Here is a 21719-nt window from a genome sequence, read left to right as displayed (position 1 = left end):
TTATTATTTAAAAAAAATAAATACACATGTTCAGTGTTTTATAAAAAAAAAATGCTGCTATAGATATAAAGGTATTGCTATATTGTAGAGTGAAAAATCAAGTTGGAAATTATATGTAGAGTGCGATTCCATTTTTGTTTATGTATTATCTGCATATATTGATATGAAAGATAAACAAAAATGTTATGGTGGATAAAGGAATAATTTGGACTTCTTTTTATCAGCATATTTGCTAACTTGTTGATGAGCATTGGTTATATCCATTATATCAATAAAGAGGATTTTTAAACTCTGTATGATACATGGGTACCTGTACGATGTTGTTACTGTAACCTTTATCCTGGACCCCAGGATATAAGCCTCTTGCTTCATTTCAGGACTCCTGACAAAGACTTTGGAGTTTCAGCTGGCAGAATGCCAGAGGAGGAGGCGGAGGACTGCAAGCTCCTCCCATTCCCCACAGGTTCCTCTGACTCGTAAAACGCTTCTGATTACCTCCCAGCGTACAATCTACACAGGAAACTACTGTCAGCGCACTCAAAGACAAAAACAGAGGTAAGGATGATAGCTGGGGAAAGAGACTCAAAAGTTCGGTACTCTGAAGAATTTAACTGAAGGGGAAGCAGGGAGCGGGCCCAGCGTAGCCGCGCGGGAGTTACGTCTCCTGTTTGAGCTGGAAGCCGGTTCTCGCTCACATTCTCTGGAACAGGGCCAGGAGGGGAGCGTTTATCAGAGGGCTCCGGTTCCCGCGCTCCCGCCCGTGCTGCGTAATCTCGCCCAGCACCTTTCCTTCCCTCTTGGTTATGGCTTGACGAACCCTTAAGGACTCGTCGGCCAACGCTGTGGCACATTCTGGAAAAGAAGGAGAACCCTTTACTCTAGGGCAGTAAAGACAGTACTTGGAAGATGACGGGTCTAGTCATCCTTGCACAAGGCAAGCCTTCTGCTCGCTTTGGGGACTCTGAATGTTGGGACTCCTCCGCACTGAAGTACTGAAGTCTAGCTTATTCTCAGCCTCTAGAAAACTGTGTTCACTGTCTGACAGTACAGGCACAGGTGAGAAAGACTGCAGGTTCATTTCCAGACCCTCCAAATAACGTGTCACACAAATTCTTTTCTTTCCCAATGTTAGGTTTATATTATACTGCACTCTATTTAAAGTGTGCAATACCACTATGTCTTGGGCTTCCCTGATACCTCAGTTGTGGTTAAGAATCTGCCTGCAATGCGGGAGACCTGGGTTCGATCCCTGGGTTGGGAAAATCCCCTGGAGAAGGAAATGGCAACCCACTCCAGTGTTCTTGCCTGGAGAATCCCAAGGACGGGGGAGCCTGGTGGGCTGCCATCTATGGGGTCGCACAGAGTCGGACACGACTGAAGCGACTTAGCAGCAGCAGCAGCAGCATGTCTTTATTAAGGGGGAAGTGGTAGTCTCTCATGCAAAAAGAAAAAAGACACACTGAATAAAATTGTTTCAAAATAAAATTTCAAAAAAAGGAACTTAACTGAAGACTGGCTCATATCCCTGGTACTATGTTTTTGAATCGGTTGGCTTTGTTAAACAGGTTGCTTTTAAACGTTAAACCAAGACGTGACACAACTTGGCTTCTTTCAAGGGGAAGAGGAAACTGGGATTTGACTGGTGAGGCATTTTATTCAAATAGTGCTGCTTATTAAATGACCACTGCTACAGCATTTAAAGCCAGTTACTGTCCACACAATAAGGATGGTTTTACCTGTTGCCTCAGTGAAGCAGCATTAATTGATCAACTCCTTGACAGGATACCATGGCAAAGAAGGTGGCAGTGATTGGAGCTGGGGTCAGCGGCCTGGCCTCTCTCAAGTGCTGTGTGGATGAGGGACTCGAACCCACTTGCTTTGAGAAGACTGAAGATATTGGAGGACTGTGGAGATTCAAAGTAAGTGAGATCTTGTTTCTTGAACAGGTTGTTCTGCTATTGTAGGGTGATTCATACTACTGAGCCACCTTGGCTTTTCCTTAGCAGTTTTGATCAGATTTACTTCAAGCAGGAACTAAAGAAATAGGCTGGTGCCCAGGTAGCCAACACGGCATGTGAAAGAATCTTTTCCTCTGGATGCAACGATTGTCTTGCAGCCCACATTTTTGTTATTCTCAAAGCAATATAATGATATTAGAGAACATTTTACAAAATAGAAGTGAGAGGCATTCTGTTCGAGACACGACTTATAGTCTAACCATTGAGAACTTGCTTTTTCAGAGAGGGAGCTCTTATTACTGCTGACTTTTTTCTGACAATAAAATAAACAACGTTTGCTTGGCTTTCTGATAACATTCTAGTGTAACTATGGGCACTCTTGAAGTATCTATTGTTATTGTTCAGTCGCTCAGTCATGTCCAAGTCTGCAACCCCATGGACTGCAGCACACCAGGCTTCCCTATCCTTTAAGTATACTATACTTTTTATACGTATAAAAGTATATGTTTTTATACTTTATATGTATAAGAGTATATACATATAAAAGTATGCTTATAAAAGTATATAGTTTTATACTATACTATACTTTTTAACTATATTTTACTCATTAAATTTATTCCATTAGCCAAACTCAAATACTGGTAATACTAGTTGTCCCTCCTGTATACGAGACAGCAAAAGAGACACTGATGTATAGAACAGTCTTTTGGACCCTGTGGGAGAGGGAGAGGGTGGGATGATTTGGGAGAATGGTATTGAAACATGTATAATAAATAAATAAATTACTCAGGTGAAAAAAAAATTAAAGAAAGATACAAAGATAGATAGCTATAAAGATTTATAACTATTTCTTCCCATAATCTTTTAAGTAAATAATTAGCTGGCCACCTCCTAGGTGTGAGACCTTGGGCAAGTTATTTACATTCCTGTGTCTTAGTTTTCTCAGCTATATAATGAGGAACAACAGAAAAGTATGATTATCTCATAGTACTGTTTTAAAAATAAAGGAAGATAATTTATGCAAAGAACTTCAAATACGGCAAACATTAGCTATGATACCTATATTCATATTTTATAGACAAGCAAACAGAAGCTGATGGAGGTTAAATGACTGGTCACTCAGCTGTAGGAACCAACATTCAAACCTTAGTCTCCATGACACCTAAGCAGGAGCCCCTGCTGCTGCTGTTAAGTCACTTCAGTCGTGTCCGACTCTATGCAACCCCATAGACGGCAACCTACCAGGCTCCCCTGTCCCTGGGATTTTCCAGGCAAGAACACTGGAGTGGGTTGCCATTTCCTTCTCCAATGCATGAAAGTGAAAAGTGAAAGTGAAGCCGCTCAGTCGTGTCCGACCCTCAGCGACCCCATGGACTTCAGCCTACCAGGCTCTCCATCCATGGGATTTTCCAGGCCAGAGTACTGGAGTGGCGTGCCATTGCCTTCTCCGAAGCAGGAGCCCCTACTTATAACCATAATTTGCATTCCTGCTCAGAAAGGTTAAACAAACTTTTATCTCAGAACTCAAGAGCAGTGATTTTCAGATTATGTATCAAGTACATTCAAATGAGATATTAAAACTGGTGGGAACACTCCAGACACAAGTGAAAGATTTTGAGTGCATGAAAGCAGACTCTCACACCAGCAGAGACCATCCAAAGGGCTGTCACTACAAGCTGACTCATCAAGGAGATGGCAAGAACATCTAACGTGTGTGCTTTCCCAGTTCAAAACGAGTCTTGTGCCAAGAGGTTTCTTAAAGATATGGATTCTTGGACACCAGCCCAGACTTACTGAATCAAAATCTTTTGAGGCAGGGAATATATATATATATATATATTTTTAACATAAGTCCCAAATGAATCCTATGATTAGACAAATTCAGCAAACATTGCTCAAATACCAAACAAAAAAAATCTGTGTTTTCAGCTATTCAAGCACACTCAGAGCTAATGATGAAGATGTTGATCCTTATACAAAACAGGTAACTTTGCTGAGAAGAAACTGGAAAACAGCTTGAATCACATTCATTTCTTACTAACAACTAATCATTAGAATCATTATAGCTTTACCTGAGAGGGTGATGTGATTAAATGGAAATTTCTGTCTTACCCAAGGATGTGTTATTTTGCCTACTCTGGGTTCACATATAGATTCCATTTCAGATATTTTCCCCAGGTAGATTTTTTTTTCACCTAAGAAAGAAACATGAAATTTCAATAAGTCCATGTTTAATGATAAATTTGTCATTGCTTTGTTTTATTACCCAATTTGGGATTTACTATCAAAGAGCCAAATGTCTCTTATTTAATTATCATTAACTTGGACACAGAAGAGTAAGAGTTTTTTTGAGAGGTCTATCAAAAATATGACTTGATGGGTGGTACAAGAAGGCAGTGTAGGAACATCCTGAACTCACTTCCTCCCATGTACACAACAAATCCACAGCTACATATGGAGCAACTGTCTCTGGGAAGGACCTGAAAATGAGCTGAAAAGCCTGCCACAACAAAGAATAAAGGGGCTGCATTGAGACAGGTAGGAGAAGCAAAGGCATTATCTTTCCCCAAACCCCATCCTTGGCAGAGCAACCCACATGTGGGAGGGATCTCATGAACAGAGCACTTCTTCCTGAAAAGTGAAGGGTTTGTGCCCCACATCAGGCTCCCCAACCCTTGGGACCTGCTCTGGAGAGACAAGCCTCCAAAATGTCTGACTTTGAAAAGCAACAGGGCTTTCATCTAAGAGAATATTAGGCTTGTAGGGAATGGGGATTCTGCTCTTAAAGAGCTCATGCACAGACTCATTTGCCCTGGAATCCAGTACAAAGGCAGCAGTGTGGGAAGTGCCTAGACCATATGTGAAGGAGTTTCATTTACTAGTCTTAGAGCATCTGCCAGAGGTGCAGGAACTTGTTGGGACTGTCACTGGAGACAGAGGCACTAGCCAGAACCATTTTTGCATTCTCCCCTCCATTACTAGCACTGCTTGCTGCTCACTGCACCCTGCCCTTTGGTCCTACTAAAGCCTGCTAATCAAGTACCCTGACCCCCAAGCCACTCCCAGGGCTCCACCAAAGCTGGTGGGTAGGTGCAGACCACACAGTGGATGCCCCTGGCATGCTTGGCTCTGAAGACCAGCACAGGGTGGATTATGTTCTGGGTTCCACAGTCTGACAAAAAAATAAGACAGAGAGTTCTTAGCACCTCAACAACTAGGACCTATTAAAAACTTTGACTGCTTAGATACTCAGAAGACTTGAGAGACAGCCAAAAGGTAGGGCAAGGTAAAATGCTAAGTTTCTTCTCTTACACAAGGCCACTCCTTCAATACTGGGTGAGATAGCTGTTCTATCTGGTACATAGAAACAAACTCAGAGACAGAAATGTTCCAAACGAAAGAACAATAAAACCCCAGGAAAAAAAAAAAAAAAACATAATGAGGCCTATATGGGAAAAGAATCTAAAAAAAAATAAAAGTAGATATATGTATAACTGGATCACTTTGCTGTACACCTGAAACTAACACAACATTGTAAGTCAACTATATGCCAATAAAAATGTTTTAAACTTAATGAAACAAGATATATAATTTATCTGTAAAGCCCTAAAAGTCATGGTCATAAAACACTTAAAAGAATGAATAAACACAGCAAGAAGTTCAGCAAAAAGATAGAAAATGTATCAAACATTTCAGTACAGCAAAAAGATAGAAAAGTACCAAACAGAAGTTGCCGGGGTCCAGCCCCAGCTGATCCAGGGTATTCGAAGGAGAGACGGCATAGGCGAGGGTCAGGAAACAACTGCTTAATTACACGTTAATTAAGGATACAAAGAGTAATAGAATGAGGATAGCTCAGTAGGAAAATTCAGTGGAGAAAAGAGGCTGAGTAGCTTGGTTTACGCGGGAGACCAATAAAACTTCAAGACAAGAAGTTTGCACCACTTACGTAGGCCGCAGGTGTCCTTCCATTCTCCCGAAGGAGAGGAGACACTGAGGCCTCCCCGGTCGGATCTTAGAAGCCCAGGCATAATTAGCAAGCATGGCGGGTTCCGCGCTCCAGATGGAGACTCAGCTAGAATTTGGGAGAGAGAGTGACATGGGGAGACCAAGTTTTGGTGAACAAGGCCCGCACTTTATTTTCCAAAGTAGTTTTTATACCTTAAGTTATGCATAGAGGATAATGGGGGAAGGGGTAGAGTCATGCAGCAAGCCAGGCTTTCTTCCTGCAAACTTATCATATGCAAAATCTTAGGTGATTTGCATCATCTTCTGGCCCGGAGGCCTGTTAACATTTTAAGACCCTTTCTTCAGAAGGCTTATTTTTCTCTAAAGGTGATTGGTCAGGAGCCACCCTCCAAAAGCATTAAAGTTGCATTCCTACAGAGCAAAGGTGTGGTGGGCTATAACAAGAAAAAGAATTAACTCAAGGGTCCCAGGTTACAAACATTAAAGCTACTACTTACACCAATTTTATTAATCAATACACTGCCAGGGACACAGCAGGTAAGGGATATGGAAACTTAGCAGCAAACATTGGCCCAACAAGTGAAAATCCCTTCACCAATACAATTTCTAATCAATCTTGTAACTGCTCAAAGGAATCTGTGTTTAGACAGTTTAGAACATCTCATGCCTCTCACAGTTGGGAGGCTCTGAGCAATCACATGTGGCCGGAAAAACCTATTCAGGCAGGCTAGAGGATTTCCAAAGGAGTTTGTAGGTTGAAACACTGTCACACCCAGGAATTGTTAACTGGAGCTGTAAGCCAACTCTTTTTTCAGAGAGAGGTAGTGGGGGACAGCCCCCCGTAAAGTCAGAGGTGTAGGTGAAAGCAAAAAGCAGAAAGTAGGCAGACTCTGGTTTGGGAGGTAGATGCTCGAGAATTTCCAGGGGGACTCCTGAGGCTCGATCCCGCCTTTGCGTATGCCGAGCCTCCTTCCTCATGACCTTTGTCATGGGTGGAGCTCCTCACGCTGGCTCCCAGCAGTGATAGAATTCCAGTTGAGCTATTCCAGATCCTGAAAGATGATGCTGTGGAAAGTGCTGCACTCAATATGCAATATGCACTCAATATGCAATATGCCGGCTCCCGGCAAGAAGTCTTAGAGCTGAAGAATATAATAGCTAAACTGAAGAATACACTGAAGAGGTTCAACAGCAGACTAGATGAAGCAAAGAAAGAATCGATGATCTGGAAGACAGGGTAGTGGAATTCACCAAAACAGAGCAGCAAAAAGAATTTAAAAAGTGAAGACAGCTTAAGGGACCTAGAGGGCAGCATCAAATGGAGTAACATTTGGATTGTAGATGTCTCAGGAGAAGAAAGAGAGAAGGGCACAGAAAACTTATTTGAAGAAGTAATGGCTGAAAACAACCCTAACCTCAGGAAGGAAACAGATGTCTGTCAGAATGGCTATCAGTTAAACACACACACACACACACACACACACACACACACACACACACATAACAAATGTTGGCAAAGATGTGGAGAAAAGGGAACTTCCATACACTGGTAGTGGAAACGTAAATTGGTGCATGCAGCCACAGTGGAAAACAGTACAGTTTCTCAAAAAACTAAACTAGAACTTAACCATATGACCCAGCAATGCCATTTCTGATTATTTGTCTGAAAAAAACAAAAACACTAATTCAAAAAGATACATGCACCCCAATGTTCACAGCAGCATTGTGTACAATTGGCAGGATATGGAAGCAACATAAGTATGCACCAACAGATGAATGGATAAAGAAGATGTGATGTGTGTGTGTATACTATGTATACTATGTATATATATATATATATAATATATACATACATAATGAAATACTATTTAGCCATAAAAAATAATAAAATTTTGCCATTTGCAACAATATGAATGGACTTGGAGAGTATTTTGCTAAGTGAAATGTCAGACAGAGAAAAACAAATACTATATGATTTCACTTATATGTAGAATCTAAAAAATAAAGCAAACTGTTGAATATAACAAAACAGAAACAGACTCACCGCTATAGAGAACAAACCAGTGGTTACCAGTAGGGAGGAGGAGGATGGGAAGGGGAAAAGGAGTAGGAGATTAGGAGGTACAGACTGTTAGGTATAAAATAAACTATTGTTATTTAGTTGCTAAGTCGTGTCCAGCTCTTCTGCAACCCCATGGACTCCAACCTGTGAGACTCCTCTATCCATGGGATTTTCTAGGAAAGAATACTGGACTGGGTTGCCATTTCCTTCTCCATAAATAAGCTGTAGTGAATATCTTGTAACTATAAATGGAGTATAATCTTTAAAAATTCTGAACCACTCTGTTATATACCTAAAACATATAATATTTTACATCAAATATACCTCAATTTCAAAAATATTTTAAACAAAAGTGGTTAAAAAACTATAACTACAATGATTATCTAAAGGATACACAGAAAAGATATAAAATGTGACATTAAAACATAAAATGTGGGGGGTAATATGAACTTGGCTGAGTATGACTGAGTCCCTTTGCCATCCACCTGAAACTATCACAACATTATTAACTGGCTATACTCCAATACAAAATAAAAAGTTTAATAAAAAATAAAATAGAGACTGAAAAAGCAATTGAAAATATCAATAAAAGAGTTGATTCTTTGAAAAATAAACAAAATTGATAAAACTTTACAGTAAGTAAAAAAGAAGATTCAAATGAGTAAAATTAGAAAAAAATAAGAGTTAAAACTAATACCAAAGAAGTACAAATGATCATAAACTACTACTATGAATAATTATATGTCAACAAATTGGACAATCTAGAAAATATGGACAAATTCCTAGAAACATACAATCTTCTAAGACTAAATCATGAAGAAACAGAAAATCTAAACAGGCTGTTACTAGTAAGGAGATTGAATCAGTGATTAAAACAAACAAAAAAACTTAACAAAAGTCCAGGACCAGATGGTTTCACTGGTGAAATCTACCAAGCATTCAAAAAATATTTAGTACATATCCTTCCCTATTTAATACCTAACTTCTCCAAAAATCTGAACAGGAGGGAACACTTCCAATCTTATTTTATGAGATCAGAATTACTCTGACACCAAAACAAGACAAGAATACCACAAAAAAGAAAATTATAGACCTATATTCCTAATGAGCATGGATGCAAAAATCCTCAGCAAAATATTAGCAAACTGAATTCAATAATATATTAAAAAGATTATATACCATGGTTAAGCAGGATTTATTCTAGGAATGCAAAGATAGTTCAACATACTCAAATCAGTCAGTGTGATATACCACCTTAACAAAATGAAGAACAAAAATCATATGATCTTTTCAATAGATACAAAAAACTTTTGACAAAATTTAACATCCATTTACAGAAAAAAAAAAATTCTCAATGAGTATAGATGAAATATACCCCAACATAATAAAGGTGGTATGACTAGCCTTTGGCTAACTTCATATTCAATGATGAAAAACTGAAATCTTTTAAGATCAAAACAAAGATGCCCACTCTTCCTAATTTCATTCAACATAGTATTGATTGGAAGTCCTAGCCAGAGTAGCTAGTTAGAAAAAAGAAATAAAAGGCATGCAAACTGGAAAGAAGACGTAAATTGTAACTGTTGTGGATATGATTCTTATATATAGAATATAGACTATATATACATATGTATGCTGTTGCTGCTGCTGCTAAGTCGCTTCAGTCGTGTCCGACTTTGTGCGACCCCATAGACGGAAGCCCAACAGGCTCCCCTGTCCCTGGGATTCTTCAGGCAAGAAAACTGGAGTGGGTTGCCATTTCCTTCTCCAATGCATGAAAGTGAAAAGTGAAAGTGAAGTTGCTCAGTCACGTCCGACTCTTAGTGACCCCATGGACTGCAGCCTACCAGGCTCCTTCATCCATGGGATTTTCCAGGCAAGAGTACTGGAGTGGGGTGCCATTGCCTTCTCCAATATATATGTATATGTATATATAAATAGATGTATGTGTATGTATGTGTGTATATATATATACATATATGTATATGTGTGTGTGTATATATATAGATATACATATATATACACACCCTCTAAAGACGCCACCAAAAAAATTTAGAACAAATTCAGTTGCAGGTATAAAATTAATGTATAGAAGTCTGTAGTTTTTTATACACTAAGAATGAACTATCAGAAAAAGAAATTATGAAAATAACCCTATTAATAATTGTGTCAAAAAGAATAAATTAAGTACACTTAACTACGAAAGTGAAATATCTGTGCATTGAAAATTATAAGATATTAATGAAAGAAGTTGAAGAAGACACAAATAAATGGAAAGATATTCCATGCCAACCAATTGGAAGAATTAATATTGTGAAAATGTCCATATTACCCAAAGCAATCTAAGGATTTGATGCAATCTCTATCAAAATTCCAATGGCATTTTCACAGAAATATAACAAGCAATCCTAAAATTTTTAGAACCATAAAAGATCATTTTATATAACAAAGATCCTAAAATTTGCATAGAATCCAGAAAAGATCAGCCAAAGATGGAGAAGCTCTATAGAGTCAGCAAAAACAAGACTGGGAGCTGACTGTGGCTCAGATCATGAACTCCTTATTACCAAATTCAGAGTTAAATTGAAAAAAGTAGGGAAAACCACTAGACCATTCAGGTATGCTGCTGCTACTGCTAAGTCGCTTCAGTCGTGTCTGATTCTGTGAGACCCCATAGATGGCAGCCCACCAGGCTCCCCATCCCTGGGATTCTCCAGGCAAGAACAGTGGAGTGGGTTGCCATTTCCTTCTCCATTCAGGTATGACCTAAATCAAATCCCTTATGATTATACAGTGGAAGTGACCAATAGATTCAAGGGATTAGATCTGATAGACAGACAGCCTGAAGAATTATGGATGGAAGTTCATGACATTGTACAGGAGGCAGTGAAAAAGAAATGCAGAGTGGCAAAATGGTTGCCCAAGGAGGCTTTACAAATAGCAGAGAAAAGAAGAGAAGCAAAAGGCAAAGGAGAAAAGGAAAGATATACCCATTTGAATGCAGAGTTCCAAAGAACAGCAAGGAGATATAAGAAAGCCTTCCTCAGCAATCAATGCAAAGAAATAGAAGAAAACAATAGAATGGGAAAGACTAGAGATCTCTTCAAGAAAATTAGAGATACCAAGGGAACATTTCATGCAAAGATGGGCACAATAAAGGACAGAAATGGTATGGACCTAATAGAAGCAGAAGATATTAAGAAGAGGTGGCAAGAATACACAGAACTATACAAAAAAGATCTTCATAGCCCAGATAACCATGATGGTGTGATCACTAAGCATCACTACAAATAAAGCTAGTGGAGGTGATGGAATTCCAGTTGAGCTATTTCAAATCCTAAAAGATGATGCTGTGAAAGTGCTTCACTCAATATGCCAGCAAATATGGAAAGCTCAGCAGTGGCCACAGGACTGGAAAAGGTCAGTTTTCATTCCAATCCCAAAGAAAGGCAATGCCAAAGAATGCTCAAACTACCGCACAATTGCACTCATCTCACATGCTAGCAAGAAAGTGAAAGTGAAGTCGCTCAGTCGTGTCCGACCCTCAGCGACCCCATGGACTGGAGCCTAGGAGACTCCTCCATCCATGGGATTTTCCAGGCAAGAGTACTAGAGTGGGTTGCCATTTCCTTCTGCAGTGGATCTTCCTGACCCGGGTCTCCCGCATTGTAGGCAGACGTTTTACCATCTGAGCCACCAGGGAAGTTTCCAAAAAAAAAAAAACTCAACGAGCGGTACACGGCCCCACCGCGGGGCCGGCGCACCCACCCCCAACAGAGAGGAGGGGTGGGTGGGGAGGGAGTTCTGCCCACGTGCTCTGGCAGTCGCCACGGTGGCCACTGCGCACTCGGGAGGGGCAGCGGCTGTCCCTCTCGGATCGCTAGAGAAGGCTTTCTCATCGAGGGCGCGCCGTCCCTCACCCAGATCGTCTCTCCTTCGGGCCCATGGAGGCGCTCCAGGAGCTGCCAGTCCTCAGCTGGGCGGGAGGGGTCTGCGGCACAGGTAAGCGGACGACCACACAGGAGCGTGTGAGCGGTCAGGGACGGAGCAGAGCCTGCGTCCCGCCCCCTGCAAGGCCTCATCCGTCAGCCTCCACGACGAGGGGAACAGGCACATCTCTCCTACCGTCTCTACCCACCGCCCTAAAGAGAGCCACTCACGGGACACACACACCACTGCTGCAGGGACCCAAGGGGGACACCGGGTTAAGGGAAACAACACCACCGCTCGGCCTCAGGCACCAGAGGGATGACCTGGAGCGCTCCGGGGGCACCACCGAGGGTCAAACGAGGCACGCTCACACACCCACGTGGCGTGGACAGCGCAGCAGTGGCACAGCCCTCCCCACCGCGGGGAGGGCCCACTCGCGGGGCACACGTGGAGAAGGCGAAGCGAGAGCATCTGCTGTGTCAGAAGAACAACAGCCCACTGACGCCCCGAGGCGGGGGACAGGAGACCGAAGGACAGGGCCAGAGGCTGTACCCAACCCCTGCCTTCCTCACCCTCCCCAACGGGCAGGGGGAAAGACAAGCGAGGGGCCCTTGGACAGACCAAGAAGAGCGGACTCGGTCACCGGGTTCATTAGGCTAGCAAAGGAGTGCTCAAAATTCTCCAACCCAGGCTTCAACATTATGTGAAGCATGGACTTCCAAATATTCAAGTTGGATTTAGAAAAGCCAGAGGAGCCAGAGATCAAATTGCCAACAACTGTTGGATCATTGAAAAAGCAAGAGAGTTCCAGGAAAACATCCACTTCTGCTTTATTGATTATGCCAAAGCCTTTGACTGTGTGGATCACAACAAACTGTGGAAAATTCTTCAAGAGACAGGAATACAGACCACCTTACCCACCTCCTAAGAAACCTATATGCAGGTCAGGAAGCAACAGTTAGAACTGGACATGGAACAACAGAGTGGTCCAAAATCAGGAAAGGAGTACGTCAAGGCTGTATATTGTCATCCTGCTTATTTAACTTATATGCAGAGTACTTCATGAGAAATGCTGGGCTAGATGAAGCACGAACTGGAATCAAGATTGCCGGGAGAAATATCAATAACCTCAGATATGCAGATGATACCACCCTTATGGCAGAAAGCGAAGAAGAACTAAAGAGCCTCTTGATGAAAGTGAAAGAGGAGAGTGAAAAAGTTGGCTTAAAACTCAACATTCAGAAAACTAATCATGGCATCTGGTCCCATCATGTCATGGCAAATAGAGAAACAATGGAAACAGTGACAGACTTTACTTTTTCGGGCTCCAAAATCACTGCAGATGGTGACTGCAGCCATGAAATTAAAAGACACTTTATCCTTGGAAGAAAAGTTATGACCAACCTAGACAGCATATTAAAAAGCAGAAACATTACTTTGTCAACAAAGATCTGTCTAGTCAAAGCTTTGGTTTTTCCAATAGTCATATATGGATGTGAGAGCTGGACTCTAAAGAAAGTTGAGTGCTGAAGAATTGATGCTTTTGAACTGTGGTGTTGGAGAAGACTCTTGAGAGTCCCTTGGACTGCAAGGAGATCCAACCAGTCCATCCTAAAGGAAATCAGTCCTGAATATCCATTGGAAGGACAGATGCTAAAGCTGATACTCCAATACTTTGGCCATGTGATGCAAAGAACTGACTCATTTGAAAAGACCCTGATACTGGGAAAGATTGAAGGCAGGATGAGAAGGGGACAACAGAAGATGAGATGGTTGGATGGCATCACCGACTCGATGGACATGAGTTTGTATAAGCTCCAGGAGTTGGTGATGGACAAGGAAGCCTGGTGTGCTGCAGTCCATGGGGTTGCAAAGAGTCAGACACGACTGAGTGAACTGAACTGAACTGATAAAAAGATCCTAAATAGTGAAAGCAGTCTTGAGAAAGAATAGCAAAGCTGGAGGCATCATGCTTTCTGATTTCAAACTATTACAAAGCGTTAGTAGTCAAGAAACAGTATGGTACTGTCATAAAAAAAAATAGCACATAAGTCAATGTAAATGAACAGAGAGTCCAGAAATAAAGCCACATATATAGGGTCAATTAATTTACAACAAAGGAGGCAAGAATACACAATGGGGCAAGAATAGTCTTTCCAATAAATGGTGTGGAGAAAACTGAACAGCCACTGTGAAAAACTGAAAATCGATCTCTATCTTACACAACACCCAAAACTGTTTCAAAGACTTGAACACAAGATCAGAAACCATAAAACTCCTAGAAGAAAATGGAAGCAGTAAGCTTCTTGACATCAGTCTTGGTAATGATTTTTTGTATCTGACTTGAAAACAATTGCAACAAAAGCAAAAATGAACAAATGGGACTCCATCGAACTAAAAAGCTTCTGCACAATAAACTTCATAACTTTTTATCACGATAAATGAGAAATAGGACTTACTGTGGTGATCATTTCACAATGCATACAAATGTCAACCATTATGTCCTACATCTGAAATGAATACAATTTTGTATGCCAATTATGCTTCAATTAATATATATATATATATGATTTGATTAATTCCAGGAAGATTCTTTCTGCCCCAAAATATTTCTCCTGCTATCACATTCCTGATGTCTAAAATTTCAGAATTAGAGATATCATCCTGTGGGATAGAAGAGTTAGGTTAAAATTTGAATTAATTCAGTTCAGTTCAGTCACTCAGTTGCATCCAACTCTTTGCAACCCCACGGACTGCAGTATACCAAGCTTCCCTGTCCATCATCAACTCCCAGAGTTTACTCAAACTCATGTCCATTGAGTCAGTGATGCCATCCAACCATCTCATCTTCTGTTGTCCCCTTCTCCTCCACCTTCAATCTTTCCCAGCATTAGGGTCTTTTCAATGAGTCAGTTCTTCGCATCAGGTGGCCAAAGTATTGGAGTTTCAGCTTCAGCATCAGTCCTTCCAATGAATATTCAGGACCGATTTCCTTTAGGATGGACTGGCTGGATCTCCTTGCTGTCCAAGGGACTCTCAAGAGTCTTCTCCAACACCACAGTTCAAAAGCATCGATTCTTCAACACTCAGCTTTATAGTTCAAGCCTTATTAGATATAAAATGGTTAAGTATATAGCTCCCTGGCACTTGCAACAATATCACATTTCAAACCTCCTTTAAAACTATATCCAAGAGATAAATATAAACAATTTCTCTACCCAAAGAAGACAAAGTCTTCACTGAAGAGTGAAACATACAATAAGCAAAATTTCACAGGCCTCCAATGGGACCACATGAGGGTCTGGATTTCCAGGAGACAGTAGTGCCAAGGAAGGAGCTGCTGAAAATGCTGCTGGGAGCCTCCACACCCACTTCCAGCAATACTTGCCTCTCTACAACTCTACCAATCAGAATCAATGTTAAAATACGTTACTCTTTAACTTCTATATTTACACACAATTCTTCTAAGATCACTTAATACATTTAGTGGTGACAAGTTAAAACAAAATTTTAAAATTCCTGCCCCATGCCCAACTCAGATGGTGCTGAATTCTTCCGAAAGATTCTCTAGCACTTCCTAGTGGCCATTTTGGAACATGAGAAAGGTGGGTAATTAACATATATTTTAGCACTTTTTTCCAGCAACAGGAAACATTTGCTGTGCACCATGTCATTTTTCTTGACAATACTCCTAGGGCATAGGTGTTATGATTATCCTCACTTAACATATGAAGAGTTTAGGATAAATAACCTGCCCAAAGGGATACAGGTAGTAGGAAAATAATAAAAATGAAAGTCTGAATGAATCAGATAAAAATCACTCCCCTCAAAAAATTTACGGTCAATTCATTTTACACTTTCCCACTATAGCTTGTGCTTCACTAGGTTTGAATGCTGCACCTCTACTAAAGGTTTAATGTGCACTAGCTTTTTCAGTATTTGCAAAGCTAATGCTATCATTTATATAATTACTTGCATATGAATTATCTCATTCTATACTCACAATAGTCTTTATTAATTCCAACTTAAAAGTGAGAAAGTCAAAGTAAGTGATTTGCCTATAGTTACTAATAAGTGGTAGATGACAATGAGATGACGTAACAAGATGTCTTAGAACCAGCCACGATATTGCAGTTAAACTTATACATGTTTACCCTCATGCTTCATCTCACAGAATTCTAAAGATGAATACTAAATTTGGAATCAATTAAAACCCCTGTGTGTTTTTCATCTGAATTATTGATGATTTGGGTCTCTATTATCCTGTCTTTGTAAAAACTAATTTTTTAATCTTAATTACAGGATTTCACATTTGTGCATGTTAGACATTATCTAGTTGGTTTTATTCTTAATCAAAGAGTGTTTATATGAAGTTTCAATCTTCTGTTAAGTTTTCTATGTTGAATAATATTAGAATATTTACTCACACCATATAAAAAATTAAACTCAAAATGGATTAAAGACCTAAATATAAGACCTGAAACCATAAAACTCCTAAAAAAGAACATAGGCAGAACACTCTTTGATATAAATTATAACATATTTTTTTTATTTGTCTAAGGCAAAGAAAACAAAAGCAAAAATAAACAAATGAGACCTAATAAAACTTAAAAGCTTTTGCACAGCAAAGGAAATCATCAACAAAATGAAAAGACAACCTACTGAATGGGAGAAAATGCTTGCAAATGATATGGCTGATAAGGGGTTAATATTCAAAATATATAAACAGCTTATACAACTCAGTATCAAAAAAAGAAGCAACCCAATTTAAAAATGGGCATAAGACTTGAATAAATATTTCTCTAAAGAAGATACACAGATGGCCTATAGGCATATGAAAAGATGTTTAACATTGCTAATCAGAGAAATGCAAATTCAAACCATAATGAGATATTACCTCACACCAGGGTGGCTATTATCAAAAAGACCACAAATAAGAAATGTTGGCAAGGATGTAGAACAAAGCTAACCCTTGTATACTGTTGGCAGGAATGTGTGTTAATACAGTCACTGTGGAAAATAGTATGGAATTTCCTCAAAAAATTAAAAATAGAATTACTATGCAATGCAGCAATTTCACTGCTGGGTATATATCCAAAAACACAAATTCAAAAAGATACATGCACCCCAAAGTTTGTAACTGCCAAAATATGGAAGCAAATGAAATGTCCATCAACAGATGAATGGATAAAGATGTGGCAGTATACATAATGGAATACTACTCAGCCATAGAAAATAATGAAATTCTGACACTTGTAACAACCTATGGATGGACCTAGATAGTATTATGCTTAGTGAAACAAGTCAGAGAAGGACAGATACTCTGTTATTGGTTATGTGTGTAACCTGAAAAATAAGACAAATGAATGTATATAACAAAACAGAAACAGACTCACAGATAGAGAGAACAAGCTAATGGTTGCCAGCAGGGAGAGGGAAGAGAGGAGGGGCAAGTTAGGAGTATAGGACTAAGAGATACAAGCTACCGTGTATAAAACAAATAAGCTAAGCAACAAGGATATATTGTACAGCACAGGGAAATATACCCATTATTTTGTAACAAGTTCTAATGGAGTACAATGTATGAAAATATTGAATCACTATCTGTACACCTGAAAGTAATATAATATTGTAAATCACCTATACCTCACTTTATTAAGTGTTTATTTGAAGTTTCAATCCTCTGTCAAGTTTCTATGCCTCCACACTTTGGGTATATACAAATTTTATCATCTGTATTTATCTCCATCAAATTTACTAATTTAAATGTTGATAATAGATGAGACTGTGAAGTAGACACCTGGGAAATCACCAAAAGGAATTTCCCATATGGTGCCATTTTCGCACTGACCAAAACATGTACTTTCTTTATTCTATGCCTCACAGCCTCTCTTCTGTTTCAATTGGCATGTTTTTTTTTTAACAGCACATTATGTTCAGTTTAACATTAGACAGAACTAGCTTAGAACAAAGAGCCATTTCCTTCCCTATAAAGATAACCCCCTTACCCTTGTTTTACTTCAGGAAGTTCTCTGTGATAAATGTATCACAGCATTATTCAATATATGTTTTTGTACATTGTTGTCCATTTAATAGAACCAAATTTAATATGTTAGATATTTGTAACTCTCCAGGAAAACAAATATAAAATACTATGGTTCTTAAGCCTCTTTACCAGCTGTTTAAGATATATTTTGATTGGTGGTTTAGTCACTAAGTTGTGTCCGACTCCTGCGACGTCATGGACTGTAGCTTGCCAGGCTCCTCTGTCTGTGGGATTCTCCAGGCAAGAATATTGGAGTGGGTTGCCATTTCCTTCTCCAAGGGATCTTCCCAACCCAGGAATCAAACTCGGTCTCCTGCACTGAAGGCAGATTCTTTACCAACTGAGCTACAGAGGAAAGCCCTAATTTTGGTTAGTTTTCCATAATTTTTTTTTAAAGAAGTAATGTTTACATGTATAGAATAGAATAAAGTTTGTAACATAATATTAGCAAAATCATAACATTTGCATGCATAAGACAAAACAAAGTTTATAGCATACTATCAGCAAAACCATTTACTTATTCCCATTACACTACTATTTTAATGTATCATTTAGTAGTATCTTAGTATCATTATGGGGCTTCCCTGGTGGCTCAGACAGTAAAACATCTGCCTGCAATGCGGGAGACCCGGGTTTGATTCCTGGGTCGGGAAGATCCCCTGGAGAAGCAAATGGCAATCCACTCCAGCACTCTTGCCTGGAAAATCCCATGGACGGAGGAACCTGATAGGCTACAGTCCATGGGGTAGCAAAGAGTCGGACACAACTGAGCGACTTCACTTTCACTTTAGTATCATTAAGCCCTATTTACAATGAGGGGAAAATGCTCTGGTTAACATGACTTCTTTCACTCATTCAACAAACATATTACCCAGTTGCATAATATGCACCAGGCATATATTAGGTACTAAAAAGACACAATTGTACAGTCCCTACCATCAAAGGGCTGGTCTTTCGGGAGCAGGGTGTGGCAGGAACTAAAGAAAATCCAGAGTGCAGATTTATAGAAGCTGAAACACTGAGTGTTATGGAAAGCACAGAATCTCACTCAGCAGAAGGGTATGATACTTTTATTTGTCTTGACAATAAACAGAGATCAGATATGTGAAAATCCATCTAGGCCAAGCAAATGGCATGTGCAAAGGCGTGGAAGTTTGTGAAACTTGATACACTTAGAGAATAGAAAGTCATGTAACGTGACTGGAAAGAAGGATGCAGGTTGGCTGAGAGATAACTGATGAGGCTGGAGAGAAGAGCCAGAGTCTGGATGAGGACCTTGTGTCACATGCCAATGAGTGTACCATTTACCCTGAAATCAGTGAAGACAGTGGGCAGTATCTGAGTCAACGAGTTTAATTAGGGGACTCTTTCAGTGATCAAGGGCAGAAATTAGGGAAGTACCAGCCCAAAGGAGAGAGGGCAGAAAGCAATGACACTCTAATAAAGGGTGTGTCTCCCAGTGCTCATTGTGCATAAGAGTCAGCTGGGGAGCACTTCTAAAATACAGATGTCTGGGCCCAAACCAGACCTACTCACCCTTTTTATACTTTTCAAAGCTCCCCTGAATTCTTCTACTGGAATTAGTCCATAGATTAGCATTTGAGAATGATAGTTTTGCCTCTAATTATAGGACAAGGACCCACATGAGAAAAGAACCTTAAAAAGAGTGGATATAAGTATAACTGATTCACTCGGCTGTACTGCAGAAACTAACACAACATTGTAAATCAACTATAAGCCAATAAAAAAATAAAATTTTTTAAATAAAAATAAGATGCTAAATAATTAAAATAAAATGTTAAAATAATTAAAATAAAAATATTCTTATTGGTAAGAATTTAAAGTTTCAGTTATACTTATCACAAGTAACAGAGCAGATAAAATCCACCCAAAAAAGTGAAAATATGGAATGTTAGGATATTTTCAAAGAAATAAATTTTATTTCCAAACTGCTTAGAATAACTAGCCATGAGAATAAACTATGGATTGTTAGAAGTCAATATAATTACATTTCATAACAAAAAACAATTTATAAGATTTTGTATTTACATTTGTAATAATTGAATCTATTTTTGCTTTGTAAGCTTGCTCCGTCTAGATTAAATATTAGCTTTATAATCTTTCTTAAACTTAATTTACTTTTTATATCCTTTTCATCTTTAAAGAATCAAAGATAAACTTCAGTCCAGCCTATAATAAAAGATCATAAATTCTAAATCAGGGTTGTCTGAACTAACTTGGTTTTGGTACATAATCTTCTGACTTGCAAAAAAAATTATATTAAGAAAAATGCTTACCATATGATCAATTATCTTAAACAAGTAAATTGTCACTAATTCTATTTGTTAGGAAATTCAGGCTATTAATCTGTATTTGTGCTTAGCTCATTTTTAGGCAGCGCTTGTATTTTAAGTAAATACATGAGTTAAATTTATCTGTTTTGAAAGTCATGTCTCCTGTCCTTGCCTTGGTTGAGAGCAAAGCCTCTCATCTTATTTCTCTACTTTCCATCTCCAAAGCCCAAACTGATTTTAATTCAATGTGACAATAAGCTCCATGAAGATAGAAAACTGTGTGTCCTGGTAACACTTTATCCCTAACTCCAAGCTCAGGGCCTAAACAGGAGATACAGTTGATAGACATTTATTTATTTACTTTGGAGAAGGCAATGGCACCCTACTCCAGGACTCTTGCCCAGAAAATCCCATGGATGGAGGAGCCTGGTGGGCTGCAGTCCATGGGGTCACGAAGAGTCGGACACGACTGAGTGACTTCACTTTCACTTTTCACTTTCATGCATTGGAGAAGGAAATGGCAACCCACTCCAGTGTTCTTGCCTGGAGAATTAATAAGAATCATCTTCCCTTTACAACCCCAGGAAAACTCAATTATACCCAGATTTATCTAAGCATATAGACATCTACTTCAGCCAGTATAGGAAGAAGTGTACATGGACAGAAAGCATTTTTTAATAGTTGTCTACCAATCAACCTAAGTATAAAGATTATTACTTGATGTTCATAAAAGAATTTTGATGTCATCATCAGTTGTGTCAAATTACACAAGTAAAACCCCCAAAGGAGAGCCTTGCCCTGGCCCTGAAACTACTATAGAGGCTCAGACATGAGAACCAGTTCTCTTCACTCAAAATTCTCTTAAAATGACCTGACAGAGGAGCCAACCACATGTTAAAGCCAATTTAAAGCACTTGTAAAAACTAACATGTTAGCTCTACTGTAACAGTCCATTTTCTTCTGTCTCAAAACTATGACTGGTTCAGTAAGACTAACTCTAATGGCCAGTAGTAATGCAAGAGAGGCAAAGATGGATGGAGCACTTATTTAAAGTCAGGCATTGTGCTAAGCATTTTATCTAATCTCATCAAAGCCCCATGACAGCTGTCTAATGGAACAATTGATGAACTCTGTTTTACAGGAGAAAAGGAGGAATCTGACTTATGTAACTTGTGTATGCTCTGTGCATATACTATACCATTTTATATAATGGACTTGAGTATCCTTGGATGTGGGTATCCACAGAGGGTCCTGGAACTAATCCCCTGTGAACACTAAGGGATGACTGTATTATGCAATTTGAAGCTAGTGTTTGAAAACAAAAATACCATGATTTACTCATCCAGAGTTCAGATTATATCCTTGTATATGAGACAGAAAGCACTTCATATTTGAATACAAACTCCCTTTTCCTTCTGTACATACATACAGTTAATAATAAGACCACACCAAATCACCTA

At 39.3% G+C, this 21719-nt stretch overlaps 1 protein-coding gene across 3 annotated transcripts in view; it reads left to right on the top strand.

Annotated features, from left to right (window-relative positions):
* Positions 1–403: 403 nt before the first annotated feature.
* The window catches only part of FMO2 (flavin containing dimethylaniline monoxygenase 2), a 42612-nt gene continuing 21296 nt past the window's right edge, over positions 404–21719 (top strand). Inside the window, exons 1-3 of one of the 3 annotated variants that reach the window (XM_025285957.3) lie at positions 433–555; positions 1566–1642; positions 1782–1919. In XM_025285957.3, the coding sequence (XP_025141742.2) occupies positions 1788–1919 (132 nt within the window). In that variant the 5' untranslated portion in view covers positions 433–555; positions 1566–1642; positions 1782–1787. Of the gene's footprint in view, positions 556–918; positions 1057–1565; positions 1643–1781; positions 1920–21719 lie in introns of those variants that run through there. The other 2 variants (XM_006075418.4, XM_006075419.4) reach the window with 2 other exon arrangements.

The sequence above is a fragment of the Bubalus bubalis genome, chromosome 5 (genome assembly GCF_019923935.1).
Source record: "Bubalus bubalis isolate 160015118507 breed Murrah chromosome 5, NDDB_SH_1, whole genome shotgun sequence".
Taxonomy (NCBI): Eukaryota; Metazoa; Chordata; class Mammalia; order Artiodactyla; family Bovidae; genus Bubalus; species Bubalus bubalis.
The sequence above is the reverse complement of the archived record's forward strand: the minus strand, read 5'-3'. Positions and strand labels throughout refer to the sequence as shown.